The sequence below is a fragment of the Dipodomys spectabilis genome, unplaced genomic scaffold (genome assembly GCF_019054845.1).
Source record: "Dipodomys spectabilis isolate Male_0828 unplaced genomic scaffold, ASM1905484v1 ptg000119l, whole genome shotgun sequence".
Taxonomy (NCBI): domain Eukaryota; kingdom Metazoa; phylum Chordata; class Mammalia; order Rodentia; family Heteromyidae; genus Dipodomys; species Dipodomys spectabilis.
Window position 1 is genome coordinate 4,151,937 of NW_024870796.1, and position 12,235 is coordinate 4,164,171.

General features: G+C 45.4%; 1 protein-coding gene across 2 annotated transcripts in view; it reads left to right on the forward strand.

Moving 5' to 3' along the window:
- The first annotated feature begins 1,833 nt into the window (after positions 1 to 1,833).
- Fnip1 (folliculin interacting protein 1) overlaps positions 1,834 to 12,235 on the forward strand; it is a 90,312-nt gene continuing 79,910 nt past the window's right edge. For both annotated transcript variants that reach the window (XM_042688803.1, XM_042688804.1), the window contains exon 1: positions 1,834 to 2,048. In XM_042688803.1, the coding sequence (XP_042544737.1) occupies positions 1,957 to 2,048 (92 nt within the window). In that variant the 5' untranslated portion in view covers positions 1,834 to 1,956. The remainder of the gene's footprint in view (positions 2,049 to 12,235) is intronic.

A 12,235-nucleotide genomic window follows, 5' to 3' on the forward strand; every position in this document is an offset into this window, starting at 1 on the left:
CATCTACAAATTTGTTTTGTTTACTGTGAAATCCCAATGTCCAGAATTTAAACATTTTGGGGATGGGTTCCTTCCTTCCTTCCTTCCTTTCCTTTCCTTTCCTTCCATTTCTTCCTTCCTTTTCTCCCTTCCTCCCTCCCTTCTTTCCTTTTTGTGATACGAGCACTTAAGAGTTTGAACTCCGGGCTTCACACTTGATAGGCACCCCTACTATCTGAGCCACACCTCTAGACCATTTTGCTCTAATTATTTTTGAGTTAGGGTCTCACTTTTTGCCAGTGTCAGCCTAAACCCCGACCGTCATGTTTATAGTTTGCATTGTAGCTGAGATCACAAGTGACTGCAGCATGCTTAGCTTTTTCTGTTGAGATGGGCTATCTTGAACATTTTTGCCCTGGTTGGCCTGAAACCTCAACTCTGTTTTCAACTTCTTATGTAGCTGAGATGACAGGGCTAGCCATTATGTCCAGCTATGAGTAAATTTCTTAATCATTTCTAATTAGTGCTTTAGAAACCTTGACCTTGTGCACTTGGGAGGTGGAAACAGGAGACTTTCAAGTTTGAGACCATCCTGTAACACTGGGCCTGCTTGTAAACTTGGAACTCAACATGTAGGCCATAGGCAACTTATCAAAGAGATATAAATTATCACAATTATTCTTTTACTAGGTAAGCTTGAGCTCTTAAAATTTAAGTTCTATCTGCACGTGATTGATTTCTATACCCATTGTCAAAATTAACCCCCTGGCCAGGTTCATTATTTCCTTCTATCCACATTTCTGAGAACTGCCTATCTTTGAGTGGGTGAGTGGATGAGGATGTTACAAATTTGTAGGACTGGTTTTGTCTGAATCCTGATGTATTTTAGTTGTATGGGCTCAAAAAGACGGTGAGATCATTTACGTATCCTATTTTCTTTTCTCGTGAAGTGTTATCCCGTTTCCTCCCCCCCCTTTGTCTTTGGTTACAATTCCACCTCCTTTCCCCACACCTACACCTACCTGGAGCTAACACTTTTTATTTCATGAAAGCTCTGACCCCTGCGCCACCTGTCATAGTCTCTCTGATCATTTTTTGTTTCTGGTGCCTGCGATGCAAGCCTTTCACCCTCCAACTATACATACACACCCTCAGCCCCCAGAATTCAAAAACAATCGGCACGAAGGGTTTAGCTATTCAGAGTTTCCCATGGGATTCTTGTGGGTTACCAAGGGAAACAGCCTGGACTTCCAGTCCCGGGGTGGGGGGGGGGGGTCTTCCCACAGACGAATTGCCGGCTGGTGTCAGGAGTTTTCTAGTTGAGAACTCTGAGGAGGGGGGGGGGGCGAACGATTGTCCCCTGCCCCCCCCCCCCCCCCCCCCCCCGCCCAACCCCCGGCCGCTGCGGCGATTTCTCGGCGGCGGAGGCGCAGGAGGCCGCGCGGGCTGGGCGGAGAGTCGCCGGCCCGGCGGGGCCGTCGGCACCTCTCAGGGTCGCGGGTACTCAGGCACTCCACGGTCCGCGTCGTCGTTCACTGCGTCACCCCACCGTAGTCCCAGATAGGCACCGACAGCCTCAGCAGAGGAACCCGTCCGGAGGGCGCTCCTCCCCGCCCCGCACCCTCGCCAGCCACCGAGCTGTGCCCTCCGCTCAGGGCACGCCCCGCCTCGTGAGCCGCCCGGGGACGGGACTCACCCGCCGGCCCCGCCCCACACCCCCGCCCGCTCCCCCCGCCCTCCGCGCGCCGACACGTGACGGGGGCTCGCCGCCAGCCAATCAACGCCGGCCTCGCCTCGAGCCCCGCCCCGCGCGCCGTGGCCGTTTGAAGTGACTAATTTCTGTCATATGACTGAGGCGCCCATGGGGGTGGCGGGGCGGCTGTAGGAGCTGGGGGCCCTAAGCGAAGCGCCCCAAAGCCGAGCGACTCCCCTCCTTTCCCCCCTCCCCCCCACCACGGAGGCCTGGCACTGGCTAGCATGGCCCCCACGCTGTTCCAGAAGCTTTTCAGCAAAAGGAACGGACTGGGTTCACCAGGCCGAGACGCCCGGGACCCGGATTGCGCGTTCAGGTAGGGGGCGCGCTGCGGGGCGGCGCGGAGGGGGGGGGCGCGCAGCCCGTGTGGCCTCAGGGGCCTCGGGAGTTTCCGGGGGGGGGGGGGTCGGTGGGCCTTCGGGGTTCGGGCCCCTGCGGCTGCGTGCACGCGCACGCGCGCGCGCGCGCTGGGTCCCGGGTCCGCGGCGGCGGCTGGGTGTGTGTGGTTGTGGTGGGGGCGAGGGGGGGGGGGGACGTGAACCGGAGAGCCGGGTCCGGGTCTCCTCGCCGCACCCCGTCCTCCGCCATGCTTCCCCACCCCCCCACCCCCCACTCCCAGTGGGTTTGTTTACGTCCGGCCGCAGCCACGCCGCCGCTCTGCCTCTGTCCCCCCCCCCCCCCCCCACCCCACGGCACCGCGGCCGGAGTAGCTGGGGCTCCCGCGGTCCCGGCTGCCAAAAGGGGAATTGGGCGCGGGCTGGATTGGACCTCAGCCCTCTCCCCTCCTCCCCGTGAGCAAGTCGCCCTGTGGGAAGGCTCCTTTCCAGCTGGGGCTGGCATCGGGGAACCGAGGTGCACGTTTGGCCCGCTCCTGGGAGTGTAAGATTGGGGGGGGGCGCGGGGTGTAGGGAACCCTTTTAGAAGAAAAGGGGTGGGGGGGGGGTGTAGCGAACCCAAATTGGAGCCGTGCATTTTTTTTTTTTTAAATCAGACTGAGCGACCTTAGTGTGATCGAAGGAGAAACGTGACACCTGCGAGGTTAGGATTGCTATTGACCAGGCTGAAGTGGTACAGAGTCTCGTGGTGGAAGCCTTGGCGTTAGAACTGGCTGTGGAGTCCCTCTCCCCCCCTCCCCCCACTTATTACACCTGTTACGGAACAGGAGCCTTAAAGATCGAAAACGATAGCAGAATATATATATATATATATATGTATATATATATATATATATTTTTTTTTTTTTTTTTTTTTGGAGAGGTGGTATTTTGTAGGCTTTGTCTGTTTGGGGTTGCAGTACCTGTTGCCGGTGGTATAACTCCGAGCTTGTGAGATGTGGTAGAAACTTGGTTTCGGGGTGGGGTGGGGGGGGAAATCCAGTTTTTGAAACTCCATTGGAAGGAGACTATGTAGTGTCTTCCAAGATGCCTCCATACTTAAACCGCAGTGTGGAAAATGGCAAGCACCACTAGGCCAAATGTCAACTATCATTCCAACTTGATAGGAGAGGAGAGCCCACTTGTATAATAGCAGTCGGAAAAAATGAGAATCTGTGAAATTTTGCTGCAGGCAAAAGTGTGAAATGATTGTACCACACCGGTTTTAAAGGTTTTTATATTAAAAAAAAATTACCCTCTCACGAATGCAAGTCACATCAGGAAACAGTAAAGATATGTGGAATTAAAATACTGCATGTCGAGAAATTTTACCGTAGAGGAAGGAAAATCTCAGTTTTGTACATTTTGAAAAAGTGCTTAGTAAAAGTTTTCTAGATACTAATTTTCTCCCTGTACTGAGAAGTAATTGTCTTACCATGCTGGTCTGACTTAAAAAAATATTTCTTCACAGTTTTCTTTTTCTTTGAAAAATGAAAGTGAAGATAATACTAAATAATACTACACTGAGACATTAAATAACCCAAGAGACACAATAGGAAGCAGGTTCTGGAGGGATATTTCAAAGGACATTTGAACAGGCAACTATTTGTTATTTTTGAGTAAAGGATGACTTTGGATACTCAAATTTACAAGGATCTCAGGTCCTGGGTGTAAAAATGGTTTTCATGTCTATTTTTGGAAAAAATGTTAAATCTACTGTGTAATTGTGTAATACTTTACAGTTGCCAAAGAACTTTCTCATCAGTTATCTTATTGGGTATTTCATAACCTCTTTGTGAGATAGGGCAAATAGGGTATAGGTAACTGTATAATCCTTTTTCCAGTGTGGAAGCCCAATAACTGCATGACATAGAAGCAATTGCTTTAAAAATAAGATATGTGTACAAGTGTACACGAGAGGAAATGAAGACTGTGGTTGACCTCACAAGTCACCTAGTGACATGCAGATATCATCAGCTAAGATCTTTTTAAAAAACTTTATTGAGCCACAATGTATGTTCAGTAAAATGTAAGTACATTTTAAAGGGTACAGTTCTGTGGATTGTGTTTTATATATGCAGCTGTGTATTCATGACTCCAGTGAATTTTTCTTGGAATAGTTCCATCAAGCTTCCTTGTATGTCTTTGCAGTCAGACACTAACCACTTCTGCACTCAAGGGAGTAGCTGCTATACTTACTTTTTGTCTTTTTTTTTTTGTTGTTGTTGTGGGTGGTGGTGGGGCCTGAATTGTGGGCCTAGTGCTGTACCACTTGAGCCACAGCAACACTTGCAGCTTTTTCTGCTTATGTGGTACTGAGGAATCCAACCCAGGGCAAGCACTGAGCTACCTTCCCAGCCCCTACTTACTTTTTTTTTTGGCCTGCTCTAGGGCTTGAACTCTTGGCCTGGGCACTGTCTCTGAGCTTCTTTTGCTCAAGGTTAATGTTCTACCACTTGAGCCACAGTGCCATTTCTGGCTTTTTTTGAATACTTTATTGGAGATAAGAGTCTCATGGATTTTCCTGTTGCCAGGGCTGGCTTTGAACCACGATCCTCAGATCTCTGCCTCCTGAGTAGCTAGGATTACTGGTGAGGCACCAGTGCCCAACCTGATCTACTTTTTTTCATTACTTTTTTTTTTTTGGTAGGTGGTGGGGCTTGAATTCTGGGTCTGGGCACTGTCCTTGAGCTCTTCAGCTCAAGGCTAGTACTCTACCCCTTGAGCCCAGCGCCACTTCAGGATTTCTAGTGGTTAATTGTTGATAAGAGTCTCATGGACATTCCTGCCCTGGCTGGCTTTGAACTGTGATCCTCCTCTCTTAGCCTCCTGAGAAGCTAGGATTACAGGCTTGAGTCACCAAAGCCTGAGTCATTACAGTTTTGACTTCTCTAGCATTTCATATCAGTGTAATCATACTTTGTATAGCCATGTGTCTCATTTTCATCAAGAATGATAGTTTTGAGATGTATTTGTGTTGTTGACTTTATTAGTACATCCATTCTTACTTTTCTGAATGGTATTCCATTATATGGTTATACAATTGTTTACCACTCCCTGGTTGAAGGGTATTTGAATTGTTTTTCAGATTTGGGCTATATGAACAATTATTTGAGTATTTTGTATACGAATCTTTATTTGGAAACAATATTTTTGTTTCCTTTGGGTGGATACCAGGAGTGGGACTGCATTATAATAACTGGGTTTTAATTCTAAGTGTTGTGAGAAGCTGAGGCAGGAGGATCTTGAGTTCAAGTCCAGTGTGGACTATACAGCAAGAACCCTGTCCCTCCCCCCCCAAAATTTCCTCTCCCCCTCCCCCTCCCCCTCCCCCCTCCCCCTCCCCTTTCCCTCCTGCCCCCTCCCCCCTCCCCCCTCCCCCCTCCCCCCCTCCCCTCTGGGCCTGGGCACTGTCCCCAGCTCTTCAGCTGTAGACCAGGGCTCTACCACTTGAACCTCAGTCCCACTTCTGGCTTTATCTGCTTATGTGGTGCTGAGGAATTGAACTTAGGGCCTCATGCATGCAAGGCAAGCACTCTGCCACTGAGCCACCTTCCCAGCCCCTATATTTTTGTTATATTCCTAAAATAGAAACATTTGTTGTTGTCTGTAGCAAAGATTCTAACTAAACCTTCTGTACTCTTGTCCTTTCTCACATTAAAAAAAAAAAAGAGCTGTAGCAAATTCTTATCAAAGTCTAAACTTTTGCCACAGGTGCCAATGGCTCATGCCTTCCTATAATCCCAGCTCCTCAGGAGGCTGAGATCTGGAGAATGGAGGTTCTAGGCCAGCCCAGGCAGGAAAGTCCAAGAACCTCTTTCTCTAAAATAACCAGCAAAAATATGACTGGAAGTATGAGTCAAGTGATACAGTGATAGGCTAGCAGCTCAAAGACCTGAGTTCAAACCCCAGTACCACCAAGCAAAAAAAAATTTGGCATGCTAGCCTTTTGAAGAGTTGTGGGTGTGAGGCCGGGCACTGGTGGCTCACGCCTGTAATCCTAGCTACTCAGGAGGCTGAGATCTGAGGATCACAGTTCAAAGCCAGCCTGGGCAAGGCAAGTCCGTGAAATTCTTATCTCCAATAAACCACTAGAAACCCGGTAGTGGCGCTGTGGCCCAAGCGGTAGAGCGCTCGCCTTGAGCTGAAGAGCTCAGGGACAGCGCCCAAGCCCAGAGTTCAAGCCTCATGACGGACTTAAAAAAAAAAAAAGAGGTGTGGGTGTGTATTGGATGTAAGTTCAGATTTCTGCCCCGGTGGCATTTGTATGTATCGCGCTGAGAAGCACTGTCATGTCGTTCAGTGAAGGGCGCCAATGTCGTTCTTTATGTCTCCTGCCTTCTCAGCTCAGATCGCTTGGTTTTCAAACTTACGTTCTGGTACTTACCTGCTGAGTTCTTAAATTTCATTCTCTTTTGTCATCATAAAACCTTAGAGCAGTGCTTCTAGTTCTCCTTATTTATATCACCTCATCTGGGGAACAAACCATACTCAGTTTTGCATTAAAAGTCCCTAAACTGCCCGGTACTGGAGGCTCATGCATGTAATCCTACTTACTTGGAAGGCTGTGTCCTGAGAATCAAGATTTAAAGCCAGCCCAGGCAGGAAAAGTTCATGAGACTCTCATTTCCAGTGAGCCACAAAAAGCCTGAAGAGGAGTGTGGCTCAAGTGGTAAGGTGCTAGCCTTGAGCAAAAGAGCTCATGGACATTGCCTAGGCCTGGAGTTCAAGTCCCACTACACTCAGACACAGACAGACAGACAGACAGACAGACACACACACACACACACACACACACACACACACACACACACACATCACACACGTATGTACTTGGGTTGTTTAGAGAATAATAGTAGACCCTGCAAAGATATTATTTGTTTGTTTGTTTTTTGGGTCCGGTTGTGGGGCCTGAACTCTGGGCCTGGGCGCTGTCCCTCAGCTCTTCAGCTCAAGGCTAGCGCTCTACCACTTGAGCCACAGCACCACTTCCGGCTTTTTTCTTTTTGCTTATGTGGTGCTGAGGAATCAAACCCAGGGCCTCCTGCATGCAAGGCAAGCGCTCTACCACTGAGCCACCTACCCAGCCCCCTGCAGAGATTTTAAAAGGTATCTAAGGCATCTCCTTACTTAGAGTAGTTTTGAGAATTCAATGGCATGACAGGTACTCAAATGTTAAAATTCCCACAGTCCTTCATTCCCTAGTTTCTCTTCTCCAGTCTTCTTTCAAGTGTTTCCTCTGGTTGTGGGGCCTGATTGAGACTTCTTGGTAGTTCTTGAGACTATCTGATTTATACATTATTTGGAATACTATGGCTACAACACATCTTTTTTTTTAGCTGTATTCTCCTGTATTTTCTCACGTTTTTCTTTTCCTTCTTTCTTCTTCCTCTACCCTTCCTTTCTTTTGTGCTGCAGATAGAACCTATATCCTTATGCATGCTTTCTAGGCAAGTGTTCTATCATTGAATTACATCCTTGTGACAGTTGTTTTCTTCTGTTGTGATTGCTTTTTTATTTATTTTCTCATGCCCAGGGCCTGGGCACTGTTCCTGAGCTTTGTTTGCTCAAGGATAGTACTCTATCACTTGAGCCATAATTCCACTTTTGGTGGTTTGGTAGTTAATTAGAGATAGGAGTCTCGTGGACTTTCCTGCCTGGGCTGGCTTTGAACTGACATCCTCAGATGTGAGCCATCAGTGCCTGACTTTGCAGAGTTTTTTAATTGTGAAGTTTTCAAAATGGTACGTGAATTAGGTTGGGGATAGACCTTAATGGTACTTACCTATCATATACAAATCCTTAGGTTCATTCAATTCTCAGCATTGCAAAACAAACAAAAATAAACCTATTAAATATACTGCATTATGGGGGTATGTGTGAGGATGTCTGCAGTATAATTGCATTTTTATGGATCCATGTCCTTAACTAGATTTTAAGTTTTGTAAGGGTGCAGACTTTGTCTAACTGGTACACTACTGTACTTCTGACGCCTGGATCAAAGAAGATATGGTCTAAATATCTGATGAATGTTCTGATAACATTTGAACTGATTTAACAAAGATATTCCTGTTTGTGGTCATTTCCTAAAGTTACTCATTTAATGAGTGAGTTCCCTCCCCTCCCCACTCCCAATACTGAAGTTTGAACTCAGAGCCTGTGCTGCTAACAAGTGCTCTATCACTTGGTCCATCCCATGCCTCCATCCCTTTTTACTTACCAAGTTATTTTTCATATAGAGTCTTCCCTATGAGTCTGAGATTCTCCTGCCTGTATCTCTCAAGTAGCTGGGATTACCACATCTGGATCTGGCTTTTTTGTTGAAAGGGTATTTTCTCTCTCTCTCTCTCATTCTCTCTCTCTCTCTCTCTGTATCTATATCTATATCTCTCTCTCCTTCCCTTCTGTCATATTTATTTATTCATTCATGCCTGGGCTGGCCTCAGATCACAGTCATCTTGATCTCTGCTTCCTGAGTAGCTGGGTTACAGGTGTGAGCCACTATACTTTGTTTAAGCTAGATTTCCTTGACACAGTTTAAAGAACATTTTGTTACTTTTTCTTTTTTTAGGATTCCAAAGTTGGCCTCATTTTCCAGAATAGATTATTTCTTCTACATAAACATTTCACAATCTTAGTACAATTTTTTTGTGTGTATGTATATGTTTGTATATGTGTGCAGGTGTTTCCCCTGATTCTATTGGATTTTGCTGAATAGATAACAAATACATTTATGTTCCTTTTGGTAATGAGGTTTAAGAATGGGAGAGGTTTTGAGGCACCATAGGTTTTTCAATTTTTTTTAAATGTTTGAATGTTCTAGGTCTTAGGCTTTAAAGTACACCTTGTGAGAACTGCAGCAGCATTTTAACTTGTCTCTTTAGGGACACCACCACAGCGCTAAAAGACCTACTTCTTTGTAGGTCTGGCCATATAGAGTACCCCTTAACACAGAACATTTTATTCCAAGTCACCCCAAACATGGTTGGCAAGCCTCAATGCTTCACTTGTCCCTAAAGTAATCCTCGTGGTTAAAGTGACAGAGTTGGCATCAAGAACATGTGGGATAGTGAAACATCTCAGTTTATACAGTTATGGTTGCCTTTTGCTGATGGAACTGTTAGACTCCTGGAGGACTTTTGGCCTGCTTTCCTCTTCTGTTGTGTGATTTGTTGTTAAAGATTTCTGTCTATATCGGGAAAATAAGTATTGCAAAGTTATTGAGATGGCGAAGTAAATGCAGTCTTTTGATAGAATCTCCACAATATGGATATTATACTAGTTTGTAATATTCTTTTTTTTTTTTTTTTTTCCCTTTTGGTTGTGGGGCTTGAACTACTGGGCCTGGGCGTTGTCCGTTAGCTCTTTAACTCAAGGCAAGCACTCTACCACTTGAACCACAGCACCACTTCTGGTTTTCTGAGTGGTTGATTGGAGATAAGAGTCTCACAGCCTTTCTTGCCCAGGCTGGCTTTGAACTGTGATCATCATATCTCAGCCTCCTGAGAAGCTAAGATTACAGGCGTGAGCCACCATACCCAGCTAAGTTTGTAATATTTCTGACGAATTAGCAGCTGTTTTAGGAAAGAAAACCAACCACATACAAAGGTGACGAAAATACCAAAGAACTTGTTTGTGAAAATTATGAACATTAAAAGTTTTAACAAAGAGCTAGGCCTTTTTTAGTCTGGAGACATTTTGGGGAACATATATATATATATATATATATATATTATATATATATATTTTATATATATATATATATATATTATATATATATATATATTTTTTTTCCGGTCATGGGGCCTGAACTCTGGGCCTGGGCACTGTTCCTCAGCTCTTCAGCTCAAGGCTAGTGCTCTACCACTTGAGCCACAGTGCCACTTCTGGCTTTTTTCTTTTTGCTTATGTGGTGCTGAGGAATCCAACCCAGGGCCTCAGGCATGCAAGGCAAGCGCACTACCACTGAGCCACCTTCCCAGCCCCTGGGGAATATTCTTATGAGTTCTTTTACTTTTTTTTTTTTTTGCTTTATGAGTCTTATTAGTAAGATCTTCCAAGGAGAACCTCCTTTTTGGTCAAGTTTCATGTTCTTTTCTTTGTTTTTTCCAGTTTTCATCTTCTTAGCTTTCCTTTCTTTCTGGAAAATTTCATAAACAATTTTAGTTGAATTTTTTACATAGATGTTTTGCATAGATGTTGACTCTTTCATAATCCCCTGTTTTCAGATCTATGTCCCAGTCTCTGTCTCTGAAATCCTTAATGACCTTGAGTCTAGTGTTTGGCATTTTCTGAATCTGTTCTGCGTTAAGACTGGGATTAAGGCAGGATGGAAAAGGCAGAGAGAGTACATAGATCTCCTCCCATCTCATGTATTTACTTTTTTTGTTATTGTTGGTAGACATGGGGCTTGAACTCAGGGTCTGAGCGCTGTTCCTGAGCTTTTACTGCTTAAGGTTAGTACTCTACCACTTTGAGCTACAGCTCCACTTCTGGTTTTCTAGTGGTTAATTGGAGATAAAAGTCTCATGGATTTTCTTGCTTGGGCTGGCTTTGAACCTCTATCCTCAGATCTCAGCCGGTTGAGTAGCTAGCATTACAGGTGTGAGCTACAAGCACCTGGCTTTTTTTTTTTTTTTTTTTTTTGGTTGGTCCTGGGACTTGAACTCTGGGCCTGACCGCTGTCCCTGCACTCTTCTGTTCAAGGCTAGCGTCTACTACTTGAGCTACAGCACCGCTTCCAGTTTTCTGGTGGTTTACTGGAGATAAGAGTTTCACAGACTTTCCTGCCCGGGCTGGCTTTGAACTGTGATCCTCAGAACTCAGCCTCCTGAGTAGCTAGGATTACAGGTGTGAGCCACCAGCGCCCGACTGCACCTGGCTTTTTAATGGAGCAGAATAGCCCATTGAATGGATCCGGTGAGTCAGTGATTCTCAAGGTTCATATATGGAGGGCTAGCAAAATCTCAGAAAATTGGGCCCCACTCCCATAATCTTGCATTTCTGACAAGTTTCTAGTTAGTGCTCAGTGCTAATGGTTGAAATTTTGAGATCCATTATAGTTTACCAAATGATAATTTACTAGTTACCATTTCTTCTGACATTGGTGTGCAAGACAGGCAGTATGTTTTATTTACCTATTTTTAAAATAATGATTTGATGTTGTAGCAACCTTCAAAGGTGACCATTGAAGCTTTCTGGGATGGTGTTTATTATTGTTTTCTCTTTCTTTTTCTTGCTTTCCTTTTTTTAACCAGTCCTCGGGCTTAACTTAGGGTCTGGGCACTGTTCCTGAGCTGCTTTTCCTCAAGGCTATAGCACTCTACCATTTGAACCATAGCACCACTTCCAGCCTTTTCTGTTTATGTGGTACTGAGGAATCGAACCTAGGTCTTCATGCATTCCAGGCAAGCACTCTACTGCTAAGCCACCTTCCTAGCTCTGTTATAGTTTTCTTGGAAACATAGTTTTGTCCTGAGTGCTGGCCTTGAGCTTTTTGCTCACGACTAGGGCTCTACCACTTGAGCCACAGCTCCACTTCCTGCTTTTTGTGGTTAATTGGAGATGAGTCACATGGACTTTCCTGCCATGCCAGATCTGGCTTGGAACCACAGTCTTCATATCTCACTCTCCATAGTAGTAAGCCACCAGTGCCTGGCTTTCTATATCCTTTTAATTTAACCTGAGTAATTTTATTTTATTTTATTTTATTTTTTGTTGGCTCTGGGTCTTGAATTCTGGGCACTGTCTTAAGCTCCTTTTGCTCAAGGCTAGTACTCTACCACTTGAGCGACAGCACCACTTGTGGCTTTTTTCTGTTAATTGGAGATAAGAGTCTCATAGACTTTCCTGCCTGGACTGGCTTCAAACTCCTGATTTTCAGATCTCAGCCTCCTGAGTAGCTAGGATTACAGGTGTGAGCCACTGGTTCCTGGCACCTCAGTAGATCCTTCAAGCACAGAATTTATCATTCTAGGCATATGTCTGTTCCAGAGCCATTTTTACCGATGATTTCTCTTCTTTTAACTAGGAATAGTATTTAGTGACAATCCTGCCTTCTAGAAGTCTTCATTGCCACTGGGCATCATTATTTTTATATATTTTCAAGGGACATTGCCAAACATATTAC